Source organism: Podarcis muralis, chromosome 4, assembly GCF_964188315.1.
Source record: "Podarcis muralis chromosome 4, rPodMur119.hap1.1, whole genome shotgun sequence".
Lineage (NCBI taxonomy): Eukaryota > Metazoa > Chordata > Lepidosauria > Squamata > Lacertidae > Podarcis > Podarcis muralis.
Genome location: NC_135658.1, coordinates 66,522,336 through 66,543,577, shown reverse-complemented (window position 1 = coordinate 66,543,577; position 21,242 = coordinate 66,522,336). Strand labels below are relative to the sequence as shown.

The 21,242-nt window shown below is 40.6% G+C and overlaps 1 protein-coding gene across 4 annotated transcripts in view; it reads left to right on the top strand.

Annotated features, from left to right (window-relative positions):
• Nucleotides 1-7,879: 7,879 nt before the first annotated feature.
• The window catches only part of REPS2 (RALBP1 associated Eps domain containing 2), a 76,509-nt gene continuing 63,146 nt past the window's right edge, over nucleotides 7,880-21,242 (top strand). For 2 of the 4 annotated variants that reach the window (XM_077927481.1, XM_028727598.2), the window contains exon 1: nucleotides 8,135-8,727. In XM_077927481.1, coding sequence (XP_077783607.1) covers nucleotides 8,482-8,727 — 246 coding nt within the window. In that variant the 5' untranslated portion in view covers nucleotides 8,135-8,481. Of the gene's footprint in view, nucleotides 8,728-21,242 lie in introns of all 4 variants that reach the window. The other 2 variants (XM_077927482.1, XM_028727597.2) reach the window with 2 other exon arrangements.

Below are 21,242 nucleotides of genomic sequence, written 5' to 3'. Positions count from 1 at the left end.
ACCTTATGAGAAAGCATCCCAGTCACACTACTGTTAGGCATAGAATCATAGAATCATAGAGTTGGAAGAGACCACAAGGGCCATCGAGTCCAACCCCCTGCCAAGCAGGAAACACCATCAGAGCACTCCTGACATATGGCTGTCAAGCCTCTGCTTAAAGACCTCCAAAGAAGGAGACTCCACCACACTCCTTGGCAGCAAATTCCACTGTCGAACAGCTCTTACTGTCAGGAAGTTCTTCCTAATGTTTAGGTGGAATCTTCTTTCTTGTAGTTTGGATCCATTGCTCCGTGTCCGCTTCTCTGGAGCAGCAGAAAACAACTTTTCTCCCTCCTCTATGTGACATCCTTTTATATATTTGAACATGGCTATCATATCACCCCTTAACCTCCTCTTCTCCAGGCTAAACATGCCCAGCTCCCTTAGCCGTTCCTCATAAGGCATCGTTTCCAGGCCTTTGACCATTTTGGTTGCCCTCCTCTGGACACGTTCCAGTTTGTCAGTGTCCTTCTTGAACTGTGGTGCCCAGAACTGGACACAGTACTCCAGGTGAGGTCTGACCAGAGCAGAATACAGTGGCACTATTACTTCCCTTGATCTAGATGCTATACTCCTATTGATGCAGCCCAGAATTGCATTGGCTTTTTTAGCTGCCGCGTCACACTGTTGGCTCATGTCAAGTTTGTGGTCAACCAAGACTCCTAGATCCTTTTCACATGTACTGCTCTCAAGCCAGGTGTCACCCATCTTGTATTTGTGCCTCTCATTTTTTTTGCCCAAGTGCAATACTTTACATTTCTCCCTGTTAAAATTCATCTTGTTTGTTTTGGCCCAGTTCTCTAATCTGTCAAGGTCGTTTTGAAGTGTGATCCTGTCCTCTGGGGTGTTAGCCACCCCTCCCAGTTTGGTGTCATCTGCAAATTTGATCAGGATGCCCTTGAGTCCATCATCCAAGTCGTTGATAAAGATGTTGAATAAGACCGGGCCCAAGACAGAACCCTGTGGCACCCCACTAGTCACTCTTCTCCAGGATGAATAGGAACCATTGATGAGCACCCTTTGGGTTCGGTCAGTCAGCCAGTTACAAATCCACTGAGTGGTAGCATAGTCAAGTCCGCATTTTACCAGCTTCTTTACAAGAATATCATGGGGCACCTTGTCAAATGCCGGTAGGCTACATCCACTGCGTTCCCTTCGTCTACCAGGCTTGTAATTCTGTCAAAAAACGAGATCAGGTTAGTCTGACATGACTTATTTTTCAGAAATCCATGCTGGCTATTGGTGATCACAGCATTCCTTTCTAGGTGCTCACAGACTGTTTGCTTAATGATCTGCTCCAGAATCTTCCCTGGTATTGATGTCAGACTGACTGGGCGGTAATTATTTGGGTCCTCTCTTTTCCCCTTTTTGAAAATAGGTACAACATTTGCCCTCCTCCAGTCTGCCGGGACTTCGCCTGTTCTCCAGGAATTCTCAAAGATGACTGCCAGTGGTTCTGAGATCACATCTGCCAGTTCTTTTAATACTCTTGGATGCAGTTCATCTGGCCCTGGAGACTTGAATACATCTAGACTAGCCAAGTATTCTTGTACTATCTCCTTAGTTATTCTGGGCTGTGTTTCCTCTGCTGAATCATTTGCTCCAAATTCTTCAGGTCGGGCATTGTTTTCTTTATCGGAGAAGACTGAGGCAAAGAAGGCATTGAGGAGTTCAGCCCTTTCTGTGTCCCCTGTTTGCATTTCACCATCTTCTCCTCTGAGTGACCCCACTGTTTCTTTGTTCTTCCTTTTGCTATGAACATACCCATAAAAGCCTTTTTTGTTGCTTTTAACCTCTCTAGCAAGCCTGAGTTCATTCTGTGCTTTAGCTTTTCTGACTTTGTGTCTACACGTGCTGGCTATTTGTTTGAATTCCTCTTTGGTGGTTTCCCCCCTTTTCCATTTTTTGTACACATCCTTTTTTAATCTTAACTCAGTTAAAAGTTCTTTAGATAGCCACCCTGGCTTCTTTAGGCACCTTCCATGTTTCCGTCTCATTGGTATTGCCTGAAGTTGTGCTTTTACTATCTCCCTCTTAACAAACTTCATGCCTGAGAGGAGATATGATAGCCATCTTCAAATATCCCAAGGGCTGTCACATGGAAGAGGGAACATGTTTGTTTTCTCCTGCTCTGGAGGGTAGGACTCGAAACAATGGCTTCAAGTTTCTGACTAAATGTTCGAAAAAACTTTCTGACAGTAAGAGCTGTTCAGCAGTGGAACAGACAAGAGGTGATGGACTCTCCTTCCTTTGAGGGTTTTAAGCAGAGGTTGGATGGCCATCTGTCATGGATGTTTTAGCTAAGATTCCTGTAGTGCTGGGGGTTGGACTAGATAGCCCTTGGGGTCCCTTCCAACTCTACAGTTCTATGATTCTATGTAAATTTCCCTGACTCTTTTGTATCATTTGCTGCCGCGAAAAGAGCTACAAAGTCTGACAATTAGGGACAGCTCTTCCACAAGAAGCATGACCTTGCTACACATTGTTCTAGTTCAAGCCACAAAAGGTAAATTCTGTGGTAAGGTAAAGGTAAAGATAAATGACCCCTGGACAGTTAAATCCAGTCAAAGGTGACTATGGAAACATTAGCAAATAGTGTTTTCAGTCAATTGAAAACCCAGAAAGTGTCAAGGTGTGTTGTCTTCTGTTTTCCTTTCATGATGAAAGGTGCGAGGTAATCTCTCTGGGCTTGTGGGGTCTACGCAACTGGGCTTTCATAGTTAAAAACATAAGAAGAGCCTGCTGCATCAGGACAATGGCCCATCTAGCCAAGCATCCTTTTCTCACAGTGGCCGACCAGAGGCCTTTCGGAAGTTTGCAAGCAGAATTTGAGCACAAGAGCACTCCAGCTTCCTGTGGTAGAAACATATTACTGCCTCCAACTGCGGAGTAGCCATCAATAGCCCTCACCTCCATGAATTTGTCTAACCCTCTTTTAAAGTCATATGTAGGGTAGTTGAAGTCACCCATTACTCTAATGTCTCCTCTTTTGGGTGCTTCCTTGACTTCATTCTTCATCTCAAGATCTCCCTGAGCATTTTGATCAAGGGAATGGTAGCATGCTGCTAGTACAAAATGATAAAATTACCCACAATGATTATGTGGGGAAGGTTGCCCCTTTGGGGATTTCTAGCTTGCTAGACTCCAAGCTTTCTTTGACATACAAAGTTCAAAGCTGAGACCTTGAAATAGATGATCCGGCTGACCAGAGAATTATGCTACGTAGGGGGGAATGGGCTTGATCCTATGTCTTTCCCCCAGGCACAGGAGTTGAGCATGAGAGAACACTTAACAGTAGCTTGCTGGTGCTTTGGAATCTGAAATATTCTTACTCGAAGGCATTTCAGCTATTTCGCTAGCTCTAAGTGTTTTGCTAAGACGAATTGGGCAGTTCAAGTACCCTTGAACCAGGATTATGATATATCTTGTTAATCGCTATTGTTAATCCATCAGTTTCCCCTAGTTCTTTCAAATGAACAAATCTATTGCACAAAAACAAGTTTCTTTTTGTACTGGATTAATTCATTATCTTTGGTTTCTTCAATTATTTTCTCAAAATGCCATTCTAATAGAATTGAAAGCGCTACAAAAAAATTGCCACCTTTTAAAAAAGACATTACATTTGTTAACTAATACCAACCTATATTTCAGAGAGACATTTTTAATAATTGGGTTGTTTTAAAAAATGCCTTCTCTACTTGAAAAGTCTCCTTTTGTGGATTTATATTCAGTGGTTCTCAAGGGGCAGAAAACCTCAATAGTAAAGTCTAAGGTGAGAAGAATGCCATCAGGTTTGCATTACTGTCTGAATAACTTTAAATATGCAAAGTTTCTTCCTTCTGCTTTGTCTGCATGTTGATCAGTATTTAGCTGTAGTACGCACAAATATGAGGGCATTCAGTTGTTATATTTCAGCTGGTGAGTAGGCGTTAGATCCTGCTGCTTTGACTGCACATGCCAGTTCCTTTTGCAGAACCAGCAGGAGCAGCCAACACAGAATTGAACTCCACCCATCACCCCAAATTGCCCAGCGATGTCAGCCAATGGACAAGGTTTGGGGGAAATGGCCTCACTGGCTGCATTGGATCCACTGGTAGGCCAGCATTAGCCCATGGGTTGTAGGTTCCCCACCCCTGATTTACACATATGATAAAATAAATCCACACTCTTTTCTTTCCATGTTAGAGCAGAGCATGAAGGTTGTGAAACAAGCTCCACAAGGCTTGTTAACTGCTTTGTGCCCTACATAAATATATATCACTGACCATTCAGAAAGGGATTTGAAGAATGGAGCAAATATGAAGGAATGTCTCTTGTTCTCAGGCACTGTTTACTTATTAAATTCTTATATATGAGAAGTATAGTAAGTTCCAAGCATACTTTGAACGATAATGAGGCATAATGTACCTTAGCCTGCCTCCTTGTTTTTATTGTTTTTCATATCTTCATAATAGGTCGTCCTTGGAAACAAGGGTCAGGTGTCCTCCCAGAGATGAAGTAACATTCTTTGCATTATTCACTTACACATCAGGAAATTCACCAAGAATTAACAAAGGCAGTTGATGCTATAATCACTTTCACTCAGGAAGCTGTCCATGCAGAACCAACTACTGTATAGACTTTTAAGTTATATGAACTGCTGCTCCCAACCTCCCTTTCAAACTTGACTAGGGTAATATGGAAATAAAGCCAAATGGTTTAAATAATTTAAGACTTTGTGTACGGCTGCTTTATCGGCTGGTGCTGTTCCAAAGTCAGATATTCTGCAAGATCTGGTTCCCTGGAAATTATTTCTGCCATGACATATTTACTGCTTGCAAAGTAAGGTTAGATAGAGCTTCAATAGTTTGTTTGCTTTTTGTGTTCACAAATCCTTACAGGAGGTAATACATTTTTAAATCAAAGTCTTTGCTCCCTCTTTCACATCCTGGGTTTTACAACTACTTCTAGCTGTTTTTGTTTAGCTTTAGAAGACATTTAACTATTCATCTTGAATGTAAGAGTTGGGAGAGGCAATTGCAGAACACCCACTAAAATAAAACACAGCTTGGGTGGCCTTCTGGCGGTATCCTTTTCAATGAAAGGAAAAAAAACAGGTGTTAAGTAACACTCTAAATAATCTTGACATGCACACTCAAGATTACGGGAAGATCAAAAGCCATTCCTTGTAAGGGAGTTGCTACAGCCCCTTGATCATTTTGATTGACCTTAATGCATGGTTTCCAGCTCTACAATATCCTTCTTGAGATGTGGAAACCAGAACTGAACAAAATATTCTAAGTGTAGTCTCTTTCCAGATTTTCTGTAATAGCATATTAGCAGTTGTATGTTTGTTTGTTTGTTTGTTTGTTTGATTCCTTCCTTAATGATACAAAAATGGAATTCATATTATTCACAGCTGCCATATACTGGTGTGCTATCCTCCTAGTAATTGTATAAAGCAGTCATAAAGACATTCTGTTAACATCAGCAGGACCAATACGGCTCTAATCCTGTATAAAACTCACATGCTCCTTGGATGAATATTTGCATAGGAACTGCTTGCATATTTTCTATTTGTATTGAGCTTTACTTGCAAACCCAGATTTTGTTGTGCCTGGATTACCAGGTGTCTTTGCTGTACCTGCCCCTGCTTAAGTATTTATCTTTTTATAGACCTATAAAAGAAACTTAGGATAGTACCCCTTTTCTAATATGTGTTTGGACAATGTGAATGTATGGGATTGAGATCATGCCATTTCCACTGTGTGAAACTGCAGGAATTATTGCAGAAAATAACAAAGCCATTGAATATACTTGGCATAGCATATTACCTTGCCATTTCATTATTCAGCGTAAGTAATCTCAAACTTGAAATAAACTCATTTTTATTATAAATGTGAAATAGATGGTCATAGTTGTAATAATTTAGAAACGGGTAATTTGGAAAGGCAACTAACTGCTGGTGACGAAGTGTGACAATTTCAAAACTGGTGACTAATATGCTGCAGTGGATGACAACCTGTTGACTAAATCGAGGCTTGTATCTTCATAGAACATATATGGTGGCCTTGAGAAAGGTTGTGGTTAGAATAAATGTAAAACACTGTAAAGTACAGTAGAAAATGTTTTTAAAATTGACTTTACATTAGCTGACAATTTAACAAGGAACAAAATCGCTAATATGAGTGCTGAGTTTATCAACTTTGTGTCAATCATTATTGACATATTTACCAAACTTACATTTTGTGAAATTGGGCTGAATAGTTTCTGGATTGTTTAGGATCTAATTTGGTGATGAATGGCTAGCTAAAAATTAACTTGTTCAAATTTATGTGTGGTGGCAAGACTGGTTCACACATTTGCTCAACTATGATTTTAAAGAAAGGTCTGATAGAACTGTTTAATTTATGTATGACAGTATTCCCCCCAATGTGATTTGTTGCCAAATAAGACTGATTATTTTGTTTTTATGCATATTTATTAGCTGAGGCTCGAGCCATAAGTACATATTTAACTTTCTACAGCTGTGGCCATACTTAAACATGCAGTTGGCTGTGTCTCTGTTTTCATTTGGCCTAAGGCACAAATGCCTGCAACAGAAGGTTAATAAAAGGATGCAATATCAACTTAAACATTTCCTCAAGTTTTCTATACCATTGAAACTAACCCAAACACTGTTTCTCCTTACATCTTCTTTTTTCTTCTCATCTCCATTCTGATTGTCAGGTATGTGGAGAATCGAAGCATAAACAAGTATTAAAATATGTTTCATTTTATGTCTGTCTGTTAATAACTCTTCTGTAGTTCAAGAAACAATTCCTATTAAAATATAATCTTCCATCTGAAACTTGAATGGTTTCATGTTTCAGTAGGGTGGGTTATTTGAGGTCTACGTGTAGTTAAGGCAAAATAACCTAACATACTGGAAAAACGGTCTATCTGCCATCTTTGCAGTGGAATGCACTGCACACCCAGCAGGTTGTTTTTTTAAGGGCAAACAGGAGCATAGTAGGTTTTAAAGGGGAAGACAGCAGGTGTTTGTCTGAAAACTTCACTGCAGGCCATTCTCTCTTCCCTGTTATTTATTTAATAATCACTTTTCTAAAGATAGGGTTCTCTAAAGCAGCTTTCAAAGCAAGCCAAAAACTCAAAGCAACCCAATGTCATCAAACCAGTTTTAAACTGCATGTCTATTTATATCCCACTCCAAGTACCTGAGGTAGTTATGTTAACTGCAAAATCTTCTTGCCCTGTTGGACACCTTTCCCTGGCTCACCAAAATAAAAGCTTGAGCACAAGGGTTTTTGCACCACTTCTGGAAAACAATGTTGGTCTCCAAGACGCAACTCCCTTTGGCCTCCCCAATAAAATATGTGAGGGGATGCCCACCCCAAATTGATAGGCATTGCCATTCAAATAGTGTGTGCATGCCACATCTTGTGATCGATTATGCGACGTGGGGTCTCCCTGGACCCCCCCCCCCCCCCAATATTTCATTCGAGCGGGCACCCTTGCCAAGACCAGGGCTTTTCGGGGGTACTCGCCGGAACTCAGTTCCAGAACCTCTCAGGTGGGTGCCATTGCCATTCTAAGAGAGAGGTGTCCCTGGTGAATTCCTGCAACCCCTCCCCCCCCCAAAAAACAGAACTGGCCAAGACGTAGCTTTTACCCCAGGGTCACCTGCACCCACCCTCAGTACTGGGCTTCGAGTTAAGTCTTCAGGTGAGAGGAAATTCCACAGGTAACCCCAAGTGTCCTCTGCTGGGCACACCTTGGTGCCCAGATGCCAGAGAGATTGAAACGCTGTGGGGCTGCTTTTTTCATGGAAGTGGGGGGGGGAGGGGGAGGGCTCTCTGCTCATGCTCAGATGCTCAGCCCTACTGCGCCATTCTTCGAAGAGCAGGGCGTCAGGGTCAAGCAAGCCCGTCCCTGAGGTGGCCATGTGGGCGTCTAGCCTTTTTCCTCAGAGTGTGGCTCTCACCCCCCTCACCCCACGGAGGTGGCGGCGGCGGCGGTTGCCTCCTGCTCCAGCCCGGCGTGTGGAGGTGGAGGCTGCGGAGCGGGAACGCCGTTTTGGGCACGTGCCCTGAGGAAGCCTTTTTTCCCTTCCCCTTCCCTCCCCTTCCCTTTCCCGAGCAGCTGCCGCCGCCGCTTCCCGCTCTCGGCTTTCTGAGGAAAACCTCTGAGGGAAGCAGAAGAAGAAGGCGCGAAGAAGAAGAAAGCTTCTCTCCGTCTCCCGCCGCCGCCTCCTCCTCCGCCTCCCCCCTCGGGCAGCACTGCAGAGGCAGCTCCGCTCCGCACTGGGGAGGAGGAGGAGGAGGCGGGGGAGGCCGCCGCCGCCGCCGGACGGAGGACGAGGCTCAGCTGCAGAGGCTCCTCGCTCGCCCCTCTCGCCCGCCGCCAGGAGTTTCTCTCCCGGCCTCGGGAGTCGCGCCGCCCCCTGCCTGATTCCCCGCAGCCATGGAGCCTGGAGCAGCCGCCGCCGCCGCTGCTGCTGGGCCGGCCGCCGCCGGCGGAGCCGCGGCGCTCTTCTTGGCTGCGAGCGAGCAGCAGGGCTACTCCGAGCTGTTCTCGCTTTGCGGCGGCGGCCAAGCTGCGCCCGAGGCGGGGGGACCGGCGGGAGCGACCCCCGCCGCCGCCGCCGAGGGGAGCAAAGTGGCGGAGTTGTTCCGGGCGTCGCAGCTGCCCGCCGAGACGCTTCATCAGGTAAAGTAGTAGGAGGGGCGCGCAAACACACACACACACGTGCAGAGTGTCTTCTGGGCATGTGCAGAGTGCCTTCATCCTAACTATTAGGGGGTGAGTTTTCCCCCCCCCAGGTCGGAGGGTTGCACTCTGGTTGCGCCTAAAAATAGAGAGAGGCTATGACTTTCTCCCACGAGGTTGATTCGCCTGTCTGATGCTCCCCCAGCCTCACGACGAGTCCAGTTGTGCGGTTTTGGAAAAGAAGGCGATCTTCTTTCCTGCGCCCCCTTTGCAAACGTTGATATGTGGTGCAAGAAAAGAAACATCTGTTCCTGTTGTCTTTCTCTGTGTCAACGTTTTTTTGTTTTGGTTTTTTGTACGCTCTTGTTCTGTTTCTTCTGTCTCCTTTCGTTAGTAAGGTACATACATGCCTTTGAGTACAGGGAGTGGTGTTTAAACCGTGGCTCCTGTCAGATTGCAGAGTATAGGTAGACAAACCTTTTCAGTACGGAGTTGTAGAAAATATGGGTGCTGTTAGCTTGTAAAAGTGAACTGCTGTTTATTCTATCCTCAAGCTGTTCTTGAGTATGAAATAAACAAATTCACCCTTTAGTTCCCATTGCCCCGTACACAGCTTCTTGGTTTGATCTTTGCAAGAAGTAATCCTAACAAAACCCACACAAGAGTAGATCTCATTACAGCTCCTATCTCACTTCCAAATTGTTTTTGAATTTTGTTACCTATTGCACCTATTGGTACTTGGTGTTTGATTCCAGTATGCTGTTCATTCGGTCATGTAGTTCACATGTATTGTAACTGCTAATTTTTCACATTGGGAGTCAGATTGTAGATTGCAATGGAAGGGAGCCTTAGTTTTATGCTGTCTCATCATCCCACTTCCTTTATTTCCTCAGAAGTCCACAAAGGGAGGTGAAAACAAATGAAAACTGTAGTAATTTGCAGCTGTAAAGGCACACACTGTTTGTTATTGTTTGATATATACCTCCTCCTCTACCAGCTGCAAAAATGTTTATATAATAGACATTTCCTGTTGTTGTTTTTTAAAAAAAATATTTTTTGGCAAGCAGTAGCCTCTGAAAATTTTGCTCATGAGTTTAACATCGTTACTTTAAATATTAATTTAAAAATATTGCACTAACAATAGATGCTCTTTCACCTTCAAGGGGCTAATATTTTTGCTAGTAGTGGAAGATAGACACTTGTGGTATCCATTTGTGTTATTTTGGGATGAATTAAAGGTTGAGATCCTTTGGGATACAAATGAAACGTTACTCATGCATACCACTCCAGTTACAAGATAGAGTAGAAGTTGAGTTTTTAGTTGCCTTTGAGAATCAAGTTGTTTGCTTGATCCAAAGAACACAGGATACAGTAGAGAACTGTACACCCACTGCTGTTTCCACATTTCGAGACCTCCCAGCCCAGTGTAATCTAACTTGGAAATAATCAGAACTATCAAAGGAAGAAAAGGAATGTGCCCAAACAGCATTTAATTTCCCCATTCCAAATCCACTGAACCAAGAGGATAAGTAGACATCAATTTAAAAAAAAAAAAAATGGATGCAACAGACAATGTTCTTCTGGCATCAGTTATACACAGACAACTTCTACTGATTGAAGCTGGTTTTATTTCTGATCAAGTAAGTTCAGGATTGTAGCCAAAGAGTAAAGTTTACACAAAAGCCAGAAAATGGATTCTATAGTTCACCACCCCACCCCCACCCCACAGCAGCTGCCTTCTGCGCCCATACTGTGCAGATCCAGACATAGTCATATGTTCCTGTTCTCATTTTTGTTAGTGGATTAGAACAGAATGTTCTTGGGGTTAGGGGTGGGGGTTGGAAAGGCTGATATACCCCCAGATTTATTAATGATATTTCTCAATTGGATCTACATTTCTACCCATTTCAGTAGACACAACTGTATTTTAAACTGATTGCATACCTGCAACAATTTGGACGCCAACCTCCCTGGGGTTTTATTGTTTTTTGCCTGTGGAACCATGCAGTATTGATTCATTATCACAAAGCTTCTAATAGTATGTGAAAAGGTAGAGGAACACACAGACTGTAGTTCATATATAAGAATATAACTTCAAAACACTTGTTGTAAATCATATAGCAAGAAGTATTTTAAAATCTAAGTTGGGATGCAGGTAAAGCTAGTCAGGCATTAAAGGCACTAATAATTGTCTCCTGTTTCCCTAGAAACTGTCTGTTGTTTGTTGCTTGCTGCTGTACCAATGTTACTCTTTCAAGTGGTTCTGTGTTAAGTTTTTGAGATGTCATTCTGAGATGTCATTTGCATAAAATGTTATCTATAAATTATTCCACCAAACACTGTTCCTCTCCATTGTGCTAATCACCTTTCAGGAGAGCGAATAGTGGCCCTGATCCAGTGCACAGAAATACATTTTTCCTTTGCAAACCTCTTCCTGTGGTTTATGATGTAAAGAAAAGCTTATCTTTGAACATGCCAGTTTTGGTGCTTGCATTGTTTCTTGATGTTACCTATACAGAAGTGGTAGATTTTTAAAAATCTTTCTCAGACCTAGGTAAAGAATATGGTTTGAACTAGCCGTACATAAAATCTTCATTAGCTTTTGACACTTGCAAAAATGCACAATGCTTGTCCTAAGTCCTCTTTAAAAAATGAGAGATAAGAAGGAATGTCATTATGGGGAAAAGTTGTCACCCTTAATGATCCTTCTAGTAGTGCAGATGGAAGCAGGTCAGATTTGAGGTACGCAGACTTGTAAAAGTTCGATGAACACCGAATACTATTGTAATTCAAGCCTCAAATGTTCACCAGGTTAGATGAGTCCTAAAGGTCGTAGCAGTTCAGGCAGGTAGAGCACAAAGCTAGACCTGGCACCAGTAGTCAGCAAGGTCAGGTACTGGCCAAGGGCTCTAGGTGCTCAGAAGACTTCCTTACCAGCCTGTGCAAGCCATGTCATCACTCCTTTCACCACTGGGCCCCTACGTAACTGGCCAGCAGCTATGAATGAGAGTGAAGCTTGGGTTCCATCTGTGGTTGGCTGCCCACCACCTTAATGTTAGCTCAAATGCAATGCCCTTGATTAGCAGTATATAATCTATAAAACCCTATCTATAGACCTATAGAGGGGGCGGACAGCAGGCATCACCAGGACCATGCAGATGGCCCCCTGAATCCTTGTTCTAGCTCTGATCAAAGCAGTGCTTATGGAACTGAACGGCAAGGCTGGGCTCTGTTGGTTGGATGATCTTGTAGAGTATTTGAGGGTAGCATTCTACAGTCAGTAGGTAACGTTACCCAGTTTGGGTAATAATGACTCCTATTACTTAGTACTCAACATAAAGTTAAGCTCCAGCTTTGGTAATATAGAAACTGCCATTTTTTGTTCTTTGTTTTGCTTGAGTTCTCAACCTAACAAGGAACCTGTCTGTTTCACTTAAAGCTGGAGGCAGAGCTGCTGGATGTTATATTATTAAAAATGGGGGATCAGCTACCGTCTGTTTCATAGGTGTAATTTGAAGCCTGCATAGCACCTGGTAGAGACTAATCCCTTTAAGCCTGCTATCTCCTCTTACACTCCATCATATGACTTTGACTAAAAATGCAGACTTTGTAGCTTCAACTTCAAACTGGTTTCTTTCCTCTGTCACGCACACAGCCATACCACTTTGCTTAACATCCAAACATCCAGCCTGATGAATAGCTCTGAAAAACTTGAAAGCTTGCCCACTATTTTGTTAATAGCGTAGATTGCTTGACAGTTGATGTTAGATTTTTTTCCTTATAGACCAGCATAGCGTATTGTATTGTATTGTATTGTATTGTATTGTATTGTATTTGGCTTTTTGTGAATTAGTAGTAGTTCAGTGCTTAGTGTAATACCATCTTGGGCTTTCTCAGCAACATATTAGGTTCTTTTTATGCATCTTTTAAAAACATATTTGTGATAAGAAAGCTTTTCAGGTTTTTATTTTTCTGTATAGAACATTACAGTCTTCTGTTTTTTGTTGTTAATTTTCTAAGTTATGCTTAAAATGCTCAGCTATAGCATTAAGTAATTCATTGATACCACAGAATTTGGGTGTGTGTATGTTAATTTATGTGGTAATCATATGAACTGCTATATATGATTTCATTATTCAACATTCCTTTTTATCGGTTTGCTCTAAGACAAACAAAACTTTCTTTTTTAACCATTAGGAAATAAATGCTTTAAAAATGTGCTAGGAATATGAGGTGACAATTTTGTATGATAGCTTTGCTGCTGATGGCAGGAGGAAGCACCCATTTCAGGAAAAGGCTTTCAACTGCATTTAATAGATAGCTTATGTATTTTGAAATAAATCTGTCAGTTGAAGTTACTGAGTGTTAAAATGTTTCCTCATTAGCACCTAGCATCTGAAGAAATCTTAGAGCTGTTTGAAATTTGCATGCAGGATACCTATGTTTAGATGCCCTGGCTTAATTTTGGAGTACAGGTGATCTTTGAGAGACTATAGTAATATGTAATCTAGTTTGAAGTCTCTGCTGTTGTCTTGCCGGGTAGTCTTTCAATGTTTTGTCATCAGAACCCTGTAAGATTTTGGTAAGTTTACAGTGCAGGATTACTGTCATGTGGCTGTCACTGTGCTATTTTTCTGGAAAAAGAGGTGCTGGAGCTCACTGTGAACTTCTCCCTTGTTCTCTTAGAATGGAAATGGTGTCCACCTGAGAGGTACTGGAGCTGAGCTCTGGTGACCTCTGCCTGAAAAAAAAAGCCTTGGCTGTAACTCTGATAATTTGCATCTTTCTGCATTAGATTTTTCTTTCATTTCCTTCACTATTGCCACTCCAATCTTCAGTGAAGCTAACAAGTTTAGGGGGAAGGTTTTGTCAATTTTATGGAAACATGGCCGGCTTTTCTTTTTCTTTTTAAAAAAGTGCAATGGTGCTGTGATAAGAAATAAAAATCAAGGTTTTTCTCTTGACCTTGCCAATTTCACTGGAAAACAGAAGGGCAAGGAGATGGGGGAAGGAAATGGAAGTTTTAGAGATATCCACATTCACAGAAAAAGAGATGAACCAAGAAAGGAAACATCTGCTAATAATGTACAAAGACATACTTTTCTGACGTTCAATGCCTGACATTCAGTGCCCTTAAAAAATAATAATTGTGGGGTGTGATTGGGTTGTTCTTGTTTTTATTTTGATTATGTATTCTGTGTTTTTATGTTGTGATTTTATCCTGTGAACTTCCCTGAGACCTGCGAATATAGGGCGGTATACTAAATAAATAAATAAATAAATTTTGTTAAGGAAGGTGAGGTTAGCTGTGAAAAAAGGCCATTCCCAAATGTGTACAAGTCTATGGAAAAAATGATGGGTGAAGTAATTGTGCTTCACATAAAATCCGTCTGTTTGTGGGTGATGTACAGTTCAGGAAAGCTGAAATGAGATTATGTATCTACTTCCTGTATGTCTATTTACAAATCTGATACAAGCTTATTTTAAAACTGAATTCCTGTTTTTCACATAGGCATAACACCCACAGGAAATAGGCTTTATATTGCTTTGAATACCACTATGAAATTGGTTTTAATTTTATCAGGTTGCTATCTCAAAGCACTATGGAAGAAGCAATATTGAACTAAAAGTCCAAATGTCTACCATGAGGTTACATCACACTTAAAAGTTTAGAATGTGATTAATCTCATGCAGCAATGAGTTAATAGCTAGTAGCTATAATTTGAAATGCAAACTTACTACAGAGCATTTTTAGCCAGACAGTATTCACATCTGAATGCTGGAGAAAATGCACATCGCAAATACATTATTTTATTATCACCCACAGTACATGTCTCAGAATTTCATCTGAAGCATCTGAAGGTATTAAATTTAATTTAAAAAAAATACTTGTTGTTTTTATAAACATAAACTCCCCCATGTTTAGAGTAAAGAGCTTTTATTCATGCATAGGAAAGTGTTTTATTAAGGACAATGTTTTTTAAATTTTTATTTTTTAATTTTCAAATATCCCAGGGTTCAATTATGTAACTTGTTTTTATCATGAACTACACAGACTTATATGCAAGGGCATAAATTAAACTGTATGATATAATGCCTTCACAATGTCAATAGGCACACAGTGTTGCAGTTGTAAGGACCTGTTTTTGAGCTGTTGTAATTGTGCAAATTGCAAGAGGGCATGCTTTCCCTGCCCCACGTGGTGGTGCTGGAACATAGAATTTGTGCCTTTGTCCAATCACAGTCATTAATCACATGAGCTTTGAAAGCATCTGTAGTGGGCCACAATGTTTGTTCATATCTGTGAAAAATGCTGACTTGGCCCCCAGAAAATGGCACCTGCTTATATTTACAGATGGTAGAAAGGTGGAGGGAATAGCAACAGCAACTAGGATCTGTTCCAAAAACTATGAATGTAATTCTGCTTGCCCACCTGTGATTGTGTGTGTTCTGGTTTTGTTTAATGTCGGTATGCTCCAATAAGGTTTTACCCTATTCAATGGAACCGCTGGCAAATATTGTACAGCTGGGGGTTGATAAGGATGGTAAGTGCAGAACAAAAAATCTGGGACAAAATTCCACAAAGATCAAAATGAAAATCAAGGCAAAGTATTTTCTGGAATGTAGGAGAGGGACTTAAAGCACATTCTGTCCTGGAATGGTAACCGGCTGTTCAAAGGGAAAAAAAATTGGTGATGGGTTCACGAAAACCCTTGTTCTTCCTAACTAGCTCCAGATTTTCTATGCAGTGCCTCACTTAGAGCTGGCCCACTCCATATTGAGAGCAATATCTTTTAGCAGCAGTAATCTGTTGTAGCAAGTGGCTGGATTTTCCCTTCAATTCATAGTTTTTCAGCTCAAGTGCACATATGACAGAGCATTGAAGATTCAATTTATATTGAGAAATAAGCCATATAAGAACATAAAGGGCAGAATATGCTTTGAGGTTTTGCAATTCTGGCTCTCATTTAAAATATTTTTAAACCAGTCTCTCAAATTTTTCAGTTTTCCCCTCACAATCTTTTGATCTTTCGCTCGCACTTTTCTTAAGTCAGTCTTGAATGTGAGCTGCTATAGCATTTTGAAAGCTTGAGTTTCTTGTCCAGTTAATTATTTCCAATCTAGTTGTTCACAAACAGATGGAAGCAGGTGTGTCATGACAGAGGTGGTCAGCAGTTTAAGTGTTGAAAACTACATTGGAAATATTTGTGATATCCAAGTCTATATTTGCTACATTGCAGATTAGAAATATTTTTTTAAAAAACAACTTTAAGTAGTAGAGCACCTCCTTTTCATGCAGAAGGCTCCAGATTCAGTCTCTGGCATTTGCAGATTAGACTGGGCATGGCCCTTATCTGAACCATGACTCTTGTCTCTGCACTATTGCACTATAATGGCACTGTTTTTAACTTCTACTACCTCTTTTGATGACATAATGTTATATAGGATTGCCATATGTCTGGAATTTCTCGGACATACCTGAAATATTGTATCCGAAAGGAGTGTCTGGGTGGAAATCAGCTAAATGCGTAGGAAAATCTGTATGGCAACCAATGTCGGCAGTGTTGATTTTGCCGATTTTCCTAAGGAAAAGCTCAACAACTTTGGCCAAAAAGCTTTTTAAAATATGGCAACCCTGTGTTATAGTCACCAGTGGTCAAACCAATCTGTAGGTGAGCATAGGATTGTTACTAAATGCAATTCCTGCTCCACTGTGGCTTTTGCTGCCTGTTTTTAGGGTTTGTGTAAGCATTGCACTTGTGCCATTATAAGTGTGGTGCTATGTCGTCTCCCTGATACCGGCATATCTTTGGGCTCCACTGGGATTTGGCCAACCAGCATGAGTTGAGGATAGGGTTGTGCTGCCAATTAATTAAGCACAAGTATGAAACTTTTTTCAATGTGGGGGGGAAATCTGAGGAAAGAGCTTTATTTCTTGAAGAGTAGTCATCTTGCACGTTCTTAGGAAAAGAGAAGTACTTTCATAGGGTATACCGAGTAATATACAAACTCAGAGTCTCCTTTTCAGGTTTCGTTCATTTAGGCATTTTGGTTGTGTAAAGTGAAATAACGTTGTTATTTTTAACTGAACTAGCTTCTGGGAGCGAGATTAAATTATCATTCCCTCCGTGCCCCATTTTCATAAAATCATAGTGCTAATAGTAGCTGGGAAGGGGAGTTTGTTGGAACCATGGTGGGAAGAAGTATTAACTCATTTTCCACACACTACGGTCCTGCTTCTGCACAGGTGTTCCCGTTTACTTTGTTAAAAGCATGGTAACTGCTTTCATGCAACAAATGAAACCTCTGGTTTGACCCTAAGAGATTTTCTGTATACTGTATATGCAGAAGCACATATGCAGAAGGCAAGCTTGGACACAAAACACAGTTTCTGGTAATTCTCACAAATGAAGACCTAGATATGTCATATTTACAGCACACTTGAAGAATTATAGAATCCTAAAATTGTAGAGTTGGAAGGGATCATGAGAGACTTCTAGTCCAACCACTTGCAATACAGGAATATTTTACCCAAGGTGAGGCTCAAACCCATGACCCTGAGATTAAGAGTCTAATGTTCTACCAACTAAGATCCTAAGGTTAGAATGGTCAGCATGAGTAATATACTGGTAGTTCAATCCCTTTGCAGTTACACAGAAGTTGCTATTTACTTGGTTAGTGAGATTTTCTGTCTCTGAAAGAGCGACCAGCAGTATTTGTTTTCAAGACTGGCATTTTGCCATTAAGGGTGGTTGTTCATTTGATGACTACAGTGTCAAGCAGTAACTTATATGATTCAATGAGCATCACAGTCACATAGCACAGACAGAACTTTTTAATAGTCAGTTCACACATCCCCTGCAGAGAAACATTAAAATATACTCTTTTCCATTGGATTTTCAAATTCCTGTACTTGACAGTTCTTCTTTAACTCGTCTTGCTTTGTAGCCACCAAACCAAATGGATATTCCTCTTTTTCTCACAGCCATGACCTGATAACCTCTCAGCTAAGCTAATCATTACATTTCCCCCTTTTCTCTGGGAGTCAGGGCCTCCCATGACTGGATGGCAAGGCCAGCCCACCCATAAGGCATGGTGAGACAACTGCCTCAGGCAGCATGATCCACAGGGGCAGCAGATCCTGATGTAGATCTTTATTTCCCCCTTGTTCCTAATGTAGAGCTTCACTCAGCTCTTCTTCCCTGGCAGCTAGGCGGGGGTACGTGGTTCGTCTCAGGTGCCAAAATGTCTTGGGCTGGCCATGCCTGATGTGCAGCTGTTTCTCATCCTTACCCTTGCTGTGCTCAGCCCCTCTAGTCTTATTTTGTGCTGTAGAGATCCATTTCCCTTTGATTTGGCTCTTTGCTAGCAGCCTTTATCATAAAGTCATCTTAGTCATCTTGACTAATTGACTAAAAATGTCCAACAGGTTGGTAAGGGAAGTTCTTTTTATCTGCGGCTGTACCCTGCAAAATGCTTGCAACTGAATGGATGACTTCTACCATTTTATTGGCCCATGATGACAGTTTTAGAGCACTATGATAATATATAGACTAAACATATAGGCTAAACAGATTACAGCATTTTAGACGAACTATATATGTATAACAGACTTCTATATTCTAAAGGATCTTTTCATTCTTTAGAAAGCAGCCTAGGGGCTTGGCCACGCAAGCTGACTCCCTGATAAAGTTGTTGCCATCTCACAGTAAGTACTCTATAGTTGCGGAGCATACGTTTTCAGGACTAGTGTCTTACAATTTGCAGTAAAGAATAAAAATAAACAAAATCTCTTGTTTCTCACAGCGTGAAAACAACCCCCCCCCCCAATAACTGAAACTGTGGCCAAACTTTTGACCATATCTTAATTAAAATCAAAACTATGATTTGGAGACAGTCTTAACTATAGTTTGCAGCTATGTTTGAAGTAAGCAAACGATGGTTAGGCAAGCCAGGAAAGAGAAGGGAACCAGAGTTGAGAAGGGAGGAAATCTGTGGCCCCATGGCACATTCCTATTAGCTCCTGTGACATCTGAAAGGAACCAGTATGTTTTCCTCTTCACTGGGTTAAATAAACAGCAAGGAAAGGTTGCTTGGAGTCCTGCCAGAATCACAGCGCTCTTAACTGATCTGATGTAATGCAAGGCAAGCTCATTTAGCCTTTATGGGCCTGATAAGTGACCCAGCATTAAACCTAGCAAGTGACTTTTGTTTCTACAAATGTTTGTTGCATACACAGATGTAGAGGGCGTAAGTATTATTTACTTTTTATTCATTGGGTTTATGTGTCTAAAAGGTTAAGGAGTAACTATGATTCACATACTGCCACAAAATAAATTATATATTTCTACAATCCTATTTTCTCATGTATCCTAGTAAACCGAGAATGTAAGACCATTTAAATAATGAATACGTATATATGTGTATATACTTGAAAAGACTTTACACACATAATCAAGTTATATTAGAGTCGCTGACCACTAAATGTTAATGTTTCCCTATGGTTAGGGGTATGTACACACACACATACACGTACAACCCCCCCTCTTTATCTGTTTGAGGAGCACAAATTTTTATTTTTGAGATCAAAATTGTATATCAAAGGTAGACAAATCTGTTGCATTAAAATTGTTGGAAGTCGTACAGGTATTACTTGGGATTTAAAAACACCACCACCACTATAGTCTTATTTCTCTGTATCTTGTATACTTATACAAGTTACAACGTTTTGTAGGATTATTGCAGGACAGATAACTTTCCAAAATAACATCATTACATTTACCTTCTGGAGCAACTGTTCTCTATCTGTAACTTTGGAGTGAATACAGAAGACCTACTGACAGGGCGGAGAAATTGTGATTCTTTCTGGGCTGTGAAGACATTAGTTCTACTTACCCTTCGAGTTGCTGCAATGTTTTGTGTCATTTCCTGGTGACAACCCACAACAGATAAAGTCTCTTGTCTATCTGATTGTCTGGCCATCCTTCCATAAAGAGATAATCCTGTGGCTGCATCTGGATTATGTTGCCCTTCCTTTCTGACATTTGCCAGAGTCCCCACTGGATCAAATCCCTTTCCACTACTGGAAAGTCATTTTTGGATCCAATCCATTATTTCATAACAACAGTTAATTTGTTTTGTTTTGTAGTTGGCATAATTATGAAACTTGCGTTTGATTATCTTATTAGTTTTTATACTATGAATGTTTAGAAAATAACTGACTATTATTTTTATTGGTCGATTGACCAAAATATTTTTTGGGGACCAATCAAATGCCTAAGCTTACATACATTTAAAAAAAAAAAAATCAATGCATTGGCTTAGCTTGTTAGTCTTGCATCTCCCTGTTTCATGTGGGTGATGGTCCTGTTAAGAAGCCATGTTAAAGTAGCTTCTTCATAAAGTAATTCTTCATATTACGAAACTAAAGTAAAACTCTTTTAAAATCAGTTATAAAGCTGGTCAGGAATTGTAGGGCAGTATGCTGATATTGTTGCAGACGCTAGCCAATATTCAGTTGACTTTTCTACAACCCTTTGGAAATGTGCCGAAACATTTATCTACAGAGCTTACTCCAAGATAAAATAATGAATGTGTTTCCAGGGCAATCTCTACCATGTCTTAAAATATTATGTCTGTCTTCATTGTTACAGTATATAAAAGATGTTGCTGCATAACTTTAGAAATATGTGCTCAATATCCAGGTACTGTATAGCGCCTCACATTTTAAAATAAATAATGCTATCCTTTGGCTTCAACCTATTCACATTTTAACTTGTAATATGTCACATATTTCCAACAAAACAATGGAACATCTGGTAAGTGTTTCCAGGTTTGTTTTTCTTCCCAATTGAGGAAAGGATCGTGGCTGTTTCCAGCCGTTTCTCTCCTGTAGTCACATGCTGCTTGCCCCTAAAGCCAACCTTGGCTGCCATCCAGAAGCAATACTCCTGACTTTATTATCATAGGCCAAGTTTAAAAGAACTATAGTAAAAGAAAAAGAAAAAGTTGGAAATATTTTGCACTGAAATGGAATCATCATCCATGATGGAATGGAGTACCAATCCATTTTCTTTATTTTTGAAGGGTGGAAGTTTCTTAGTCACTTTGAAAAACTAATTGGATGATATAACTTGCCTGTGAAAACGTTGCTTTCTGTAGCTGCAGATTGGACTGTGGTTGTGAAAATTACATTTTCATGTTATGTTTAAAGGAATAACTGTAAAGGAAAGCCCCAATAATATTGTTGTGCTTTATATTACCAATTTTATTTTATAAATCTCTGCTCTCAAGAGTTTAATTTCTTATATGCTGAAAGCTATTGAAAATATTCCTCCATACTGCCCTCATTTCTGCATCATGTTATATATCTGGGCCCAAATGGAATATAAATCTCTTACTGGCCTAAATCTGAGACTAATCCTTTTCATAGCTTTTGTAGAAAATCAATTTCCTCTGCATGGTGTCAAAGTTTTTGAGGTCAGTTTGGTTTGGAAATGTTCCCAATGCACTTT